Source organism: Aotus nancymaae, unplaced genomic scaffold (genome assembly GCF_030222135.1).
Source record: "Aotus nancymaae isolate 86718 unplaced genomic scaffold, 86718_ANA_hifiasm-v0.15.2.pri h1tg000030l, whole genome shotgun sequence".
Lineage (NCBI taxonomy): Eukaryota > Metazoa > Chordata > Mammalia > Primates > Aotidae > Aotus > Aotus nancymaae.
Window position 1 is genome coordinate 12,282,108 of NW_026988443.1, and position 15,214 is coordinate 12,297,321.

Consider the following 15,214-nt stretch of genomic DNA (forward strand, 5'->3'; position numbering starts at 1 on the left):
CCCTTTGGGCAGGAATATCGCACAAGCAATGCTGTGTTCTCGTGCCTTCCATCAGGGCACATGATGTGTCTGTGTCCTGGGGTCCTGGCTGGCAATATTAACTGTGATCACCTGTGACAGTGGCGTCTGCCAGGTCTCTCCACTTGGAAAGTTACTATCAGTTACTTAAAGTAACTTAAAGATACTTTAAGATTATGTAAATATCCTGGTCTTCCTCAAACTCTCATCTGTGAATTTCAGCAGCTGTTAATAAATCATTGATTCAAGTGAATCAATGAATCAGTATGATAGTTGCAAAATGTAGCTTTCCTAACTTTTGATTTTCTTTCCATCTAACGGATTAGACTAAGAAGAAACTCTTGGGCTGGGCACAGTGGCTCAAGCTTGTAATCCTAGGTCCCAGCAGTCTGGGAGGCTGAGGAGGAAGAATCACTTGAGCCCAGGAGTTGGAGACCAGCCTGAGCAACACACCGAGACCCCACCTCCATCTCTACAAAAATTAATAATTTTTTTTTTTTTTTGAGACGGAGTTTCGCTCTTGTTACCCAGGCTGGAGTGCAATGGCGCAATCTTGGCTCACCGCAACCTCCGCCTCCTGGGTTCAGGCAATTCTGCCTCAGCCTCCTGAGTAGCTGGGATTACAGGCACGTGCCACCATGTCCAGCTAATTTTTTGTATTTTTAGTAGAGATGGGGTTTCACCATGTTGACCAGGATGGTCTCGATCTCTTGACCTCGTGATCCACCTGCCTCGGCCTCCCGAAGTGCTGGGATTATAGGCGTGAGCCACCGCACCCGGCCAAAAGATAAATAAATTTTTTAAAAAGAAGAGACCTTTTAGGACAGATAGATCTTTGACACTTCTCCAGCATTCGCTTGAAAGATGCAGTGTTTGTGATAAACGACAGTAACTTGCTAGACGTTACAGTGATACCTAATTCTGGCTTGAGTTGTGAAGTTGCTACCTGAATGACTGTGGTTTAGGAAATACTGAACTAGGCCATGCTTCTGCTTCCAAGCTCTATGTTGGCTTAATGAGTTCATGGTGGAAGAGATTTATGAAGGGAGGGACGTCCCTCCCACTGCCCCCAGGAACCACATCCCTACTTCACATCCTTGCCCTCTGCCACCAGCATTCAATGCTCCCAAAACTCCGGGCTCCCACCTGACCTGCTGCCCTTTGACCCCCACCAGGCTGACCTCCAGCCGTGTGAGCACCAAGGGCCTCACCCACCTGGCATCTGGTCTGGGCCACTGCCACCACTTGGAGGAGCTGGAGTGAGTTGCAGAGTGGAGGGATCCGGGACAAGTGGCCCAGCTGAGGGTGAGGGGTGGAGGAGACAGCAGGGCCTCTGGGAGAGCAGGCAATGGGACTTCAATCAATGACCCTTCCCCTGGTGAAGTCCAGCGGTTCTGGCTGTGGCCTGGGAAAGGATGCGAACCATGGTTTTGGTCTGAATTTCCCACTGACTCGCAGAGGGGTTATGGGCATGGCTGTTCCTCTCTGGGCTTTGATTGCCTCATCTACAAAAATGGGGCTCATGAGCCTTGCTCTGCTGGGCTGGCTGTGGCAGGCCACGGAGGGGGCTGAAGAACAGAAGGATGTGGGGGGGGGGTGTGTACATGTGTGTCCCTGGGCCCCCAGCTTCCTCGCTGCAGCCCTCATCCAGGGCATCTTTTCTCAGCTAGGCCAGCTGTGACTATCATGTGCCCAGAGCCTAAGCCTGTGGCCAGGAATGCCCGAGTGGAGCCCAGACAGTGAGGGTGGCCCAGGGTCTGCAGATGCAGAGTCGGCCTCCCAGGAGACAGAGTCGGAGAAGGGAGCTGACGGGACAGCTGGCACCAGAGCTGGGCAGGCTCGTCTAAACCATGCCTCTGCTTGCTCTTCTGCAGGTGGTCTAACACTGAATTCGATGAGGAGGGCACCAAGGTGCTGATGAGGGCCCTTGAGGAAAAATGGACGCTAAAGAAGCTGGAGTAAGTGGTGGGCATGGCTAATGGGGAAGAGTGGCTAATGAGTGAGTGGTGATGGTGATTAATGGGGAAAGGGTGAGTGATGGTGATGGTGGTTAATGGGGAAGGGTGGCTAATCAGTGAGTGGTGATGGTGGTTAATGGGGAAGGGGTGAGTGATGGTGATGGTGGTTAGTGGGGGAGGGTGGCTAATGAGTGAGTGGTGTTGGTGGTTAATGGGGAAGGGGCGAGTGATGGTGATGGTGGTTAGTGGGGAAGGGGCGAGTGATGGTGATGGTGGTTAGTGGGGAAGGGGAGAGTGATGGTGATGGTGGTTAGTGGGGAAGGGGTGAGTAATAGTGTTGGTGGTTTATGGGAAACTGGGTTGAGTGAGAGGTGATGGTGCTGATTGCTGCATGATCAGTGAGTCGCATGCCTAGGAACCTTTGTTTGTTTTGTGAACACAAACTGCCTCGATTCTGGATGAACCCAGGTGAGCTGAATGCCCTTCCATGACCTTTTACTTTCTATTCTGGCTGAATGCCAGGAAGAACCTTCGTCACAAGAAACAGAACACACAACTCAAGGCAATCCAAGATAGAAATGGATTGGCTTATGTCATGGAAAATTATGAGGCTCCTGACTTCAGGCATGGCTGGATCCAGGGGTTTTTGTATTTATCAGGCTTCTCTCTCACATACTTCGCTCTGGCCCTTGCTCTTTCTCTGTCCACCTTGGCTTCCTTCTTAGGCAGGCCATCCCTGCACCCGTAGACTTTCTCCCAGCTTAGTGGAAAGGGAGTACCTTTCTTCCTGTGGTTACAGCAAAAGGTCCTAGATTGAGCCTCACTGAACTAGCTTGGGTCACCTGACCCACCCTAAAGCAATCACTGTGGCTCTGAGCACTAAATATTCTCATTGGCCAGATCTGGGCGCATGCCCACCTATCTTCTGGACTTAGAGGGGAGGATGGTATTTCAGGGTGCGAGTAACAGAAGAGAAAACAAACTCTGGGCAGAAAAAAAATCTACAGCCGTCCACTGCCATTTGTCTACAGTCGTTTCCTTGGTGACTGGCAGCTTTTACTACTCTCCCCCATAATCTGAAGTCACCAAATTCTTAGAAATGCCAGAAACAGCTTCAGTCTAAAAGGTGGTCCCTGTCCCGCACGGATTCCTGTTTAAACAGTATCTGGACAGAAAATTTAGCAGGATATTTTCTGCTTTTCCTCTCTTAACTTTTTCTAATGACCAGAAATACTCACTGGCTATAAAAAGTTCCATCATTATAGAAATATGGAACAAAGAACGTGAAATGCCCTGGAGATGACACCCCCTGAGGAAACTTCTCTTGAACAGTTTGTGATTTTTTTCTCCAGACATTTTTTTCCACATGTTTTGAATTCAGCTTGAAAGTAGCCTTTTGACTTTTTGCCCCTTAACAGTGAAGTTCTTCCACTTGTCCCTCTGCTTCTCCTGGGGAGAGGATCAGGTAAAGGGAGAAGAGGGGTTACGGAGACCGTTGACCACAGGGTCCTCCTGTCATCTCACTGGTCTGTTTCTCTCTTTGCCCACTCTCCATGCGCCTGCACCTCAGCTCAGCCTTCTCGAAGCTTTTATTCAAGGGATTGGAGCCCCAGTGAGGTCATTCATTGACTCATTCATGCATTCGACAAATACGTATTGAGTCGGGCAGCAAGGCCAGGGCCAGGAGCTTGTGGTACCATGAGGGACAGGACAGATTCACCCATGCCCCCTCGACACTCAGAGCCTGGCTGGGGTCTTTTTCTTCCTCCTGACTTCCCAGGAACCTAGTGCTGCTCCTTGCCTCCTGCTGCCTCAGTTGCCCTATCTGTAAAGTGGGTATAATGATGTCTTCCCTGTCCAAAGAAAGGGGATGGATCCCCAATGCCCAGAGGTCTCTTCCCATCTCAGATCTGTCATTTCCAAGTGTGTCTCCCCATGGGCAGTTACCCTCAAATCCAGCCAGCTTCTTCCAGCTGTCTACCTGTGATGGAGCAGGTAGGGGCATGGACCCTAGTTAGGGGCCTCACTACCTGGGTTCAACTCTGGGTAGGGTAACCGATGCTTCCAGTTTGCTTGGAGGTTTCCCCATTTTAGCGCCCAAAGGTCCCACATCCAGGAAAACCCTTCAGTTCTCAGCCAACCAGGACAGTTGACCATCTCTTGCCTCTGCCTTATTATTATTTTGAGACAGAGTCTCGCTCTTGTCACCCAATCTCAGCTCACTGCAACCTCCATCTCCCAGGTTCAAGTGATTCTCCTGCCTCAGCCTCCCGAGTGGCTGGGATTACAGGCATGCGCCACCACGCACTGCTAATTTTTGTATTTTTAGTAGAGATGGGGTTTCACCTTGTTGGCCAGTCTGGTGGTCTCGAACTCCTGACCTCAGGTCATCCACCCGCCTTGGCCTCATAAAGTTCTGGGATTACAGGCATGAGCTACCACGCCCGGCCGGTTCTGCCTCTTAATGTGCGAACTTGTACACGCAGCCTCTCAGCCTCTCTGTGCTTTGGCCTCCTCATCTTAACTTTGAGGATAACGGCAATCCCCCCGCTAGGGTTGTTGTGAGGATTAAATGAGATAATATGTGTTACATTCTTGGAGCCTGGTGCAGAGTGCAGACTCTACAAGTGCTAGCCATTGCTGTTATTCTCCTCTCCTGCCTAGGCTGGGGGCCTTTAGAAGTACAGTCACCTGGATCACATATGGCTGGGGCTCAGGAATGGGAGTTCTATAGCTTTGGGTTCTGCTCCTGAAGCAGCCAGTTTGTGTATGACCTTAAGCAAGTTCTCTAACTCTCTGAGCCTCGGTGTTCCTCACCTGTAAAATGGAGATGATAATAAACCCACCTTTCCAGATCGCCCAAGCCCTGAGTCTGGCCCACATTTTATGCTCAATATGTGACCACCATTATTACTGATCGTTAGATTGGGTCCAGTGTGGTTCAGAACATAGAACTGCTGCCTGCCTGACCTCAGTAATTCATGCCGAGAAACACCATTTGGACCTCTCAGTACAGCTCATTTTGTAGAATGTTTACACCGTGTGGATATAAGTGGCTGTCTTGGAGTCCCTAGACTTGCTAAGCACAGAGGCCTCAGACCCCGGACTAGACAGTGCTCCACCCCTGGATGCCGAGTTCACCTGGCCTCCTCTTCTCCAGACTCAGTCACCTTCTGCTGAATGGCTCCACCTTGGCCTTGCTTACTCACGGACTAAGCCACATGACCCTCCTGCAGAGCCTCCGGTGAGTGACCCAGTGGCCCCATGGGAATGAGTGGGAGGACAGACTCCCCACTCAGTTGGGAACACGTCGGGGGAAGCACTGAGGGCGCCTCCCTGCGGATCCTTTGTGGCTCCCTCCCAGGCCCCTCCCTGTGCCCTCCTAGGTGAGTGCCCACTGCTCTTGCCTTCTAATGCCACGAGCTTCCTCATGGTGACAAAAGTGACTGAAAGAGTTTAGACCTAAGTTGTAGAACAACCGTTGATGCACACACATGTCACCCTGAGCTCTTGTTAAAATGCTAATTCTGCCAGGCGTGGTGGCTCACGCCTGTAATCCCAGCACTTTGGGAATCCAAGGCGGGCGGATCACCTGAGGTTGGGAGTTCAAGACCAGCCAGACCAACATGGAGAAACCCTGTCTCTACTAAAAATACAAATTAGCAGGGCATGGTGGCGCATGCCTGTAATCCTAGCTACTCGGGAGGCTGAGGCAGGAGAATCGCTTTAACCCGGGAGGCGGAGGTCATGGTGAGCCAAGATCGCGCCATTGCACTCCAGCCTGGGCAACAAGAGCAAAACTCAGTCTCAAAAAAAAAAAAAAAAAGCTACTTCTGATTCCCCAGGTCCCCAGGTCTGGAATTCTGCCTAGATTCTGCTTTTTTCTTTTTTAGTTTTTGAGTTGGGGCCTTACTATGTGGTCCAGGCTGGAGTGCAGTGGCGATGCACAGGTGCAATCATGGCGCCCTACAGTCTCAAACTCCTGGGCGAACGTGATCCTCCTGCCTCACCCTCCCAAGTGGCTGGGACCACAGCCCTCAGTCGTTGCACCCAGCTCTGCATTTCTAACAAGCTCCTGGGTGGTGTCAATTCTGAGGGCCACAGAGCACACTTGGAGTAGTATGGGTCTAGACTCAGATGGGGTGGCCTTCCTATATTCCCTTTGTGATTTCACTCCCTGTCCACTAGGACAAATAAACGTGACACTTGCTTTCAATGTGATTTTTCAAAATATGAAATGTTGTGACTAAAAGCAAATCACAAAGTGACAAGCAGTGTCACAAAGCATTGCTTTGTTTATATCCAAGTACCCTCCTACCCCCACCTCTGGCAGAGCACAGTAGGCAGGAAATGAGGTTAGAGAGTTTGGCAGGATATATTTCTTATATTGGACCATTTCGCCCAAAATTAATTTACTGAAAGGTGATCCCTTAAAATTTATTTATTTATTTGTATTTATATTTTTTAAGACAGAGTCTTGCTCTGTCGCCCAGGCTGGAGTGCAGTGCAACCTCCACCTCCTTGGGTTCAAGCTATTCTCATGCCCCAGCCACCCAAGTATCTGGGATTACAGGCATGTAGCACCACACCCAGCTAATTTTTGTATTTTTTTTTTAATAGAGATGAGGTTTCACCATGTTGGCCAGGTTGGTCTTGAACCCCTGACCTCAGCTGATCTGCCTGCCTAGACTCCCAAAGTGCTGGGATTACAGGTGTGAGCCACCATGCCAGGCCCCATTAAAATTTAATTTGCAAAATAAAAGAAAGTAAAAACAACATGCAGACAAATACTTCCCAAGGGGCTAAGACCATTTGCCTCAGCTGTTTTGTTGGTTTTTCCCAACCAGGCATAGCAAGGTTAGGGCTCAGCAAAGACAATACCCTGGGTTAGGGAAAAGCCTACCATTTGCATAGATGAGAACACTATACGCCCCTGAGAACTGATTTGGGTGAATCAGCGAACCCTATGTGAAATTGGCATTCAGCCAGGCCAGCCTGAAGACCCCTGACACAGAGGCCAAGGTGAAGCTTGCCAAAGAGATGTAGAGACTGCTCCTTGGCCAGGGGCTCTGAGTTCATTTCCACCCAACCTGTAAGTCCCTAAGTCTCTGGCCAGTCACAGCTCACTGCTGGGTCTCAGTTTTCTCACCTGGACACTGGGGACAATAATTCCCACCTTGCTCACTACCCCCAACCTGCCATGATCCCCAGAAGTTTTGTAACTAGCATATGAGTTCCTGGGTGTGTAAAGGCTTTGCAAACTGTAGAGTTCTTAGCACAGCACCTGCAAAGGCCTTTAAGCTTCTGAAAGCCTCTTGGTCTATTCCCTTCTTTTCCAGACTGAACAGGAACGGTATTGGTGATGTCGATTGCCGCCACATTTCTGAGGCTCTCAGAGCTGCCACCAGCCTGGAGGAGCTGGAGTGAGTTGCCCATCCTGCCCCCAGACCCAGGACAATTTTGGCAGGGAAAGATGTCAAAGGCAAGGGGCTACCTGAGCATGCCCTTAGCTTCTTCATCTCATCCCCTTCACCCTCTTCTACACTGTGTGACCAACCCGGAGCCTAGAACCTTGCGGGACCCAAAGACAGGCTGTAAGAGTGTCAATTGCCCCAAGAGGGATTTAGGTTGGATAACAGGGAGAACATCCTAAACAGAAGCCAAGAGTTAGGAGCTGTCACTCAACATGGAGAGCTGTCACTCTCTAAATGTGAGCTGAGCCCTTCCGGGACTTCAGCCTGCCCTTCTGTTCTGGGAGTGGGGTGTGGGCAAGATGAGATGGTGGAAGGCTGATGGTCAAGGTGTTCTTTCCCCCAAGCTTGAGCTACAACCAGATTGGAGACGCCGGTGTCCGGTACTTAGCTACCATCCTGCCCAGGCTGCCAGAGCTCAGGAAGATAGAGTAAGTGGCCAGCCCCATGCAGGAGGGCAGCAGGGGTTACACCACGGTCCTAGGAGACACTGGCCCCTAGCTCAGGCCAGCATGCTAAAATCTCCCCTGCGCCAGCCTCAGTGTCTGGGCATCGGGGCTGGGTGACCTCCCGGCCATCACTGTGGGACCTTAAACCACCCCAGCCCCTGCTCTTCTCTGGGCCTTTCTACCCCATTGTCTGGGTAGGTGTGTGGTGTGGGGAGCATTGTCTCTTAAGCCCCCGAAGCAGAGGTGGCAGCCCCAGCAGATGTGCTGGGGTGTCAAGGAAAGGGGGCATCAGAGGACCTGATGGCTGCCCCTGCTCCCACAGCCTCTCAGCGAATAGCATCAGCCCAGCCGGGGGAGTGAAGCTGGCGGAGTCTCTCGCTCTTTGCAGGCGCCTGGAGGAGCTGATGTGAGTGTCTGCCCAGGAGGCCTCTGCCCTCTGTGCCCCCCAGGCCCACTTGGCCTCCTCTCCCACAGTGGGCACAGGGCAGGGCAGGGGTCCTGAGTGGGCCGGCCCAGCGCTCAGTGCTCATTCCTCTCCTTTTCCAGGCTTGGCTGCAATGACCTGGGGGATCGCACAGCCCTGGAGCTGGCTCGGGAGCTGCCCCAGCACCTGAGGGTCCTGCAGTGAGTGGCCCCCTGTCCATGCCATGCCAGGCTGGCGGGGAGGAGGGACCCAGGGAGCAGTGGGTGTCCAGGCCCCCATCAGTTGAGCTGCCCTGTCCCAGGTCAAGCTGTGGCATGTCTTAGGGCTGGCTACCCGCCTTCCTGCCTGTTCCTCCCCTGCCTCTGATGCCTGCAGCAGAGAAATCAGGAGGCCCAGCCTAGTCCTGGCTCTGCCACGGGCCCCTGCCTGCCCTTGGCTAGACCCCTGCCCCTTCTCAGCCTCAGTTTCTTCACGTGCAAAAGTAGTACAATGATCCTAGCTCAGTGTGCCCTGTGAGCCAGTCCCTGAGGCTGAATGAGAAATCCTAGCAGAGGCTTTGCGGGAGTACAGCGCCAAGCAGCATGGCCTCAGCACTTCATAGCTGAAGTCCATGGCCTCATCGGAGCCTCACTGGCAGCCCCAGGGGGATGGGACTTTATTTTATTATTTTTTTTTTTTTGAGATGGAGTCTCTCTCTGTCACCCAGGCTAGAGTGCAGTGGTGCAATCTCGGCTCACTGCAACCTCTACCTCCCAGGTTCAAGCCATTCTCGTGCCTCAGCTTCCAGAGTAGCTGGGATTATGGCATGTGCCACCATGCCCGGCTAATTTTTGTATTTTTAGTAGAGACAGGGCTTCACCATGTTGGTCAGGCTGGTCTCGAACTCCTGACCTCAGGTGATCACCCACCTCAGCCTCCCAAAGTGCTGGGATTATAGGCGTGAGCCACCACGCCCGGCCAGTGCTGAGACTTTTATGTGCTCATTTTTCCAGGCAAGGGAACGAAGGCCAGGAGAGGTGTGGAAAATTTTCCTTCCTCATACAAAAAGGACCCAGGTGTTGAATTTGGGATCTCAGACCCCAAAGCCAGGGTTCTTGATATCCACCCAGGTCCTGTGTAGATGGAGAATTAGCCAGAGTCTGTCTACAGACCGGTGCTGCAGCCTGAGATGAGGCTGAGGGTGGGGGTCTCTGGAAAGGTCCCCAGTCTCCGCAGGCTCACACCCTCCTCTTTCCCCAGCCTGCCATCCAGCCATCTGGGCCCAAATGGGGCCCTGAGCCTGGTCCAGGCCCTGGATGGATCCCCCTACATGGAAGAGATCAGGTAAATAAGGGCTGCCCTGTCCAGGCAGGGGGACAGTCCTGGGCGGGTCTGGGGGTTCCTCTCACAAGTGTCTCCCCTTCCCTGCAGCTTGGCAGAAAACAACCTGGCTGAAGGGGTCCTGCATTTCTGTAAGGGGCTCCCACTGCTCAGACGGATAGAGTAAGTAGCCTCCCCTGCCTGCCTGGGGGACCAGCGGTAGGCTAAAGTAACTATTCTCTGACTGAGCCTAATACCTGGGGAGGCCTTTGAAGTGATAGAAGCTCCAGGGATGGTGGGGGCCTGGGTCAAGAAAGGAAGCCTTTCCTAAAACTCCTAGCTCACCCCAGACCCTCCCTCCTGTGCTGACTGTGGGAGACAGGACCTGCCAGATCCCCTGACTCAAACACCTTCCCCTCCCATCCCTCACCCTTCTCCATCTGCAGCCTGGTTTCCTGTAAGATTGACAACCAGACCGCCAAGCTCCTCACCTCCAGCTTCACACTCTGCCCTGCCCTGGAAGTAATCTTGTGAGTGATTGGAAGAGCCCTGAGCTGAGCTGGGAAAAGGAACAGTGGGGAGGTAGGAGAGGAGTTGGCTCCAGCCTGCTGTGTGGCCTGGAGCTGCTCCCATCCTCTCTGGCTGGTCCTCCCATTTGTAAATGGGGAAGATCATTCTTGCTCAGACATCCTCTCAAAGACGTTTTAACACCTGAGCTGCGGGTGATGTTGGGTAAAACAGTTTAGCTTCTCCTGCCTTTACCCCCATTTGTAGAGTGGTGGGAGGGGAGGTGGGCCAGATGGTCTCTCAAGGTTTTTGGTCCAGTCTTCCTTTTGGGAGGCAACTGGATAGACCACCTTGCCTGATTGATGAAATCTCCATTGATGAGCCACTGCTGGTAGTGAACAATGGCTAAAGCCAGGAGAAAGCTGCCCCCAGACCTGCTGGCTGGCCGTGCTGGGCTGTCTCTTAGCAATCAGAATCCCCAGAGCTTGGGGCCTTGCAGTGCTGCCTCATGGGTGAACTAGAATTCTAGGACCAGCCTGGGACCCTAACCACGATGTGGAGGACAAAGCTGTTTCCTAAAGAACAGGACGCGCATGATTACAAGATGACTTTAGTTTGCATCCTAAAGGTCTTGACCCTTCTCATTACACCAAAGAGAAAGTCTCAGATCAGTGCTAACTCTTATTTATTTATTTATTTAAATTCTTTTTTTTGAGATGAAGTCTCACTCTGTCGCCAGGCTAGAGTACAGTGGCATGATCTCGGCTCACTGCAATCTCTGCCTCCCAGGTTCAGGCAATTCCCCTGCCTCAGCTTCCTGAGTAGCTGGGACTACAGGTGCGCACCACCAAGCCTGGCTAATTTTTTTGTATTTTAGTAGAGACGAGGTTTCACCATGTTGGCCAGGATGGTCTCGATCTCCTGACCTCGTGATCTGCCCGTCTCAGCCTCCCAAAGTGCTGGGATTACAGGCATGAGCCACTGCTCCCGGCCTCATCTTTACCACCTAACTCTGGATTCTCCCTTTTTAACCAATAGGGGCGGGTCACAGGCCCAACATCTTAGGAAGGCGTATGTTCCAGCTAGAAGTTAATACCATTGTTTGTACTATATTTATTTTTGTAACTACCTTCTATTTGGGGTCTGTTACACAAGTTTTCCATTGATAGTAGTAATAAATGCTTCCTTTTAAGATTAACTTTTTTTTTTTGAGATGGAGTCTCCCTGTATTGCCCAGGCTGGAGTGTGGTGGTGCAATCTCAGCTCACTGCAACCTCTGCCTCCTGGGTTCAAGCGATTCTCCTGCCTCAGCATCTCAAGTAGCAGGGATCACAAACGCTCACCACCACACCCAGCTAATTTTTGTATTTTTAGTAGAGTCAGGGTTTCACTATGTCAGTCAGGATGATCTCGAACTCCTGACCCTGTGATCTGCCTACCTTGGCCTCCCATAGTGCTGGGATTACAGGCATGAGCCACCGCACACAGCCAAGATTAATTTTTTAAAGTAAGAAAAAAGAGCAGGGTGGGCCTGGCGTGGTGGCTTACACCTGTAATCCCAACACTTTGGAAGACCGAGGCAGGCGGATTGCCTGAGGTCAGGAGTTCGAGACCAGTCTGGCCAACATGGTGAAACCGTATCTCTACTAAAAATACAAAAAAAGCCCAATTAGCTGGGCTTGGTGGTGCATGCCTGTACTCCCAGCTACTCCGGAGGCTGAGGCAGAGGAATTGCTTCAACCAGGGAGGTAGAGGTTGCAGTGAGCCGAGATCACTGTGCTCCAGCCTGGGAGACAGACTCTGTCTCCAAAAAAAAAAAAAAAAAGAAAAGAAAAGAAAGAAAAAAAGAAAAAAGAGGGGACCGATTTAAAGAAAAACTTGATGCACCATAAATACAGGAGATACATGTATGTGGCAAAAATGGCAACATCATATGAACAACGTCATGATCCAAAGTTAACTGGGAGGGGAGCAGAGAGGAAGGTAACCTGCACCCTGCTGTCTTCAGGGGAGGACACACAAGCACCCTATCAGACAGCCTCTCTTGCAAACCCTCATCCCCAGGATTGGCCCCCCCTCCCTCCCCACTCACTGCCTTATCTCCACCCCTCAACCTCCCTGCTCTCCTGCCACTGACCTTGGGACCCCTTCCCTGCAGGCTGTCCTGGAATCTCCTAGGGGATGAGGCAGCTGCCGAGCTGGCCCAGGTTCTGCCGCGGATGGGCCGGCTGAAGAGAGTGGAGTATGAGGGGCCGGGGAGGAATGGGGTGGGCTGAAGGGGGACCTACATCCTGGGAACACTAAGAGGCCACTGGGTCAGTCCCCTGCCTCCCAGAAAGGCCCTCCTTGAGTTGCACACTCTGGTCTGTTGCAAGCCCCTGCCAGGCTTAGTTTCCCCTGGGTTCTAGCCTCCAGCCCTCCTGCTGCACCCACCCCAAATCCCCTATTGTCTTTTGGGTTCTCCGAGAAGGTAGTGTGGGAGACTGTGTACCCCCGACCTTGGCCTGGGGAGGGGGCCTAGGAAACCCTCACACCATTCTCATGGCTGTTTCTCTTCCCCTCCCCTCACTGTCCACTGGGAAGCCTGGAGAAGAATCAGATCACAGCTCGCGGGGCCTGGCTTCTGGCTGAAGGGCTGGCCCAGGGGTCTAGTGTCCAAGTCATCCGGTAACAGAGACCTGCAGGGGTAGGGGCGGTGGGTGGGAGGCCACACCAACCCCTAGGTCTAACGGGATTCCCTGGAGGAGGCGGCAGGGCCTGGGTTGGGGATTATCAAAGGAGACTTGGACCCCTCGACCAAGACTTTGGCAGCAAGCAGACTTGGATCAAATCCCAGCTCTGCCACTTGCCAACTGTGTAACTTTGTGGCAGTAATTCAACCTCTCTGAACCCCAGTTTTCTCATCTATGAAATGAGGATACTGATAGCATCTACCTCAGAGAGTCGTAAGGACTAAATGAGCATATAAAGCACTGAACCCAATGCCTGGCACATAGTAAGCACTTAAAATGGTAGCTATAATCAGAGCCATCACATACAGTTGTATAGGTTGTGCACTGCACAAGGGCATTGCACCTAAGGGGCACCATTCATGTCATTAACCTGCTAGATTTCTAGCAGATGAGAGCAAGGCGCCTTGTTCTACCAAAATCAGTATATTATGACAATTTCAGACAGATGGCAGTAAAATATCTCGAAGAAAGAGGGCCTTTTCCTTATTTGCACAAATGTGTCATATGAGTGTGGCCTTAGCTGGCCTCACTACCTCCCAGGGAGGAAGGCTGAGTTGGGGAACTCAGGAGGCAGCTGTGGGGGATACCCTCTCCCTAGGTCAGCCCATGCTGGTCTAACACCTTCCTCTGCCAGGTAGCTCTGGGCACAGTTCTACCTTTCTGGGCCTCGGCTTCCCAATCTGCAGATAGGACAGAGGGCAGAGGCGGGAGGATGAGTGAGTGCCTGTCTCTGTGCCCTACAGCCTCTGGAATAACCACATTCCCTGCAACATGGCCCAGTGCCTGCAGAGCCAGGAGCCCAGGCTGGACTTTGCCTTCTTTGACAACCAGTCCCAGGCTCCTTGGGGTACCTGATGGCCCCCTCAAGACCTTTGGAATCCAGCCAAGTGATGCTCCCAAGTGATCCACCCTTTGCCCACTGGGATAAATGACTCAGGAAAAAAGAGCCTCGGCAGGTGCTTTGCACTCCACCCAGGAGGAAGGACATGCGTGTCCTGCTGCAGTCCTCAGGGAGAACTTTTTTGGGAACCAGGAGCCAGGTCTGGCCAAAGGAGTTCCCTGCATTATGTGTGATATGTGTGATCAGTAGGGGACACGTGGCACACAATGAGGGTGTCATGACAATGCGTGACACATAAGGTTAGATGCGGCAGTGTGACTCCTTGACATGTGGCATGACATGAAACTCACAGTGTGACACATGTGGTCAATGGCATGGGTCCTTGCATCCCAAGTGGCAGGATACATGATTGTTGGTCCACATATGACACATGACAAATGTCCATGTCACAGGACTCATGGCTGGCCAAATGACCTCAGGCTGGCCCAAGATCTAATTTATTAATTTTTAAAGCAGATACGTATTTATAGATTGCATGTATAGAGCAGCTAAGCCAGGAAAAGTCTTCCACCTGAGCTGGGAGGGGAGAGTGTTCATGCACTGACCAGTCCAGGGACTCAAGGGCCAGGGCTCTGGGACAAGCCGGGGATTCAGCCATAAAGTCCCCTCCTGCCTCAATCCTCAGTCTACCCATCTGTAAACTTGACGCCTCCCTTACTTACACACTAACTTCCAAGGAGTTGGGGCCCAGGTGGAGGTAGGACCCGCCTGGCCTTGGGAGTGGACAAGTCCAGTCTGTCCCGTATATGGGACAAAGCCAAGTCTAACGGTACTGGGCGGGGGCTACTGCCAAGACCATAGGCTAGGCTCCTGGCTCCAGCTACTACCTTGGTGTGATTCAGGTGAGCAGGCACTCCACATGTTACACAGTGTTTTTGTTACTTCCGAGGAGAGCCAACAATGGCTCTGTTACACTCAAAGCCAAGTTTGATCAATAAACCTGACAGTCTTCCACTCTAGCCTGAGTCCGATGTTTCCTGCTACCTCACTAAGTCAGAAGTGGTTCACCCCCTGCCCTGGGGTCTCAGACAACAGAGAGGTGTGCTGAGGGAGCACTGGCCTGGGAGTCCGGAGACAGGCGTTCCCAGCTCAGACCTCGTCTCTAGTCACGTGGAAATGGGCAAGTTTCCTCCTCTCTCCAGCCCTCACCTGCAACATGAGGGTGTTATAGAAGCTCAGCGTATTAGAAAACATTTTTTGTTTGACTTGCATAACATTGAAACTACTTTCTGAATTCACTGTCTGTATTTAAAATTGGGAACTTTACATAAAAATTCTGATTCTGGTTGCTTTGAAGTGCTAATCCAGCACTCCCACTAAAGAATCACATGACTGTGTCTTTTAGATGTGCACACATCCCTCAGCTTGCTGCAGTCCCCACCACTCCCCACTGTCTTGACACCCCACCCGACCCCACTTTCTGCTGCTTTCTGACCCTGACCTAGAGAGTTTGCG

The 15,214-nt window shown here is 51.9% G+C and overlaps 1 protein-coding gene across 8 annotated transcripts in view; it reads left to right on the forward strand.

Annotated features, from left to right (window-relative positions):
- Window positions 1-14,718, forward strand: part of NLRC5 (NLR family CARD domain containing 5) — a 90,666-nt gene extending 75,948 nt beyond the window's left edge. For 6 of the 8 annotated variants that reach the window (XM_064383090.1, XM_064383094.1, XM_064383095.1 and 3 more), the window contains 13 exons: window positions 1,194-1,277; window positions 1,893-1,976; window positions 5,137-5,220; window positions 7,316-7,399; window positions 7,795-7,878; window positions 8,219-8,302; window positions 8,443-8,520; window positions 9,560-9,643; window positions 9,731-9,802; window positions 10,066-10,149; window positions 12,285-12,368; window positions 12,710-12,793; window positions 13,602-14,718. In XM_064383090.1, coding sequence (XP_064239160.1) covers window positions 1,194-1,277; window positions 1,893-1,976; window positions 5,137-5,220; window positions 7,316-7,399; window positions 7,795-7,878; window positions 8,219-8,302; window positions 8,443-8,520; window positions 9,560-9,643; window positions 9,731-9,802; window positions 10,066-10,149; window positions 12,285-12,368; window positions 12,710-12,793; window positions 13,602-13,713 — 1,102 coding nt within the window. In that variant the 3' untranslated portion in view covers window positions 13,714-14,718. Of the gene's footprint in view, window positions 1-1,193; window positions 1,324-1,892; window positions 1,977-5,136; window positions 5,221-7,315; window positions 7,400-7,794; window positions 7,879-8,218; window positions 8,303-8,442; window positions 8,521-9,559; window positions 9,644-9,730; window positions 9,803-10,065; window positions 10,150-12,284; window positions 12,369-12,709; window positions 12,794-13,601 lie in introns of those variants that run through there. The other 2 variants (XM_064383096.1, XM_064383098.1) reach the window with 2 other exon arrangements.
- Window positions 14,719-15,214: the final 496 nt, after the last annotated feature.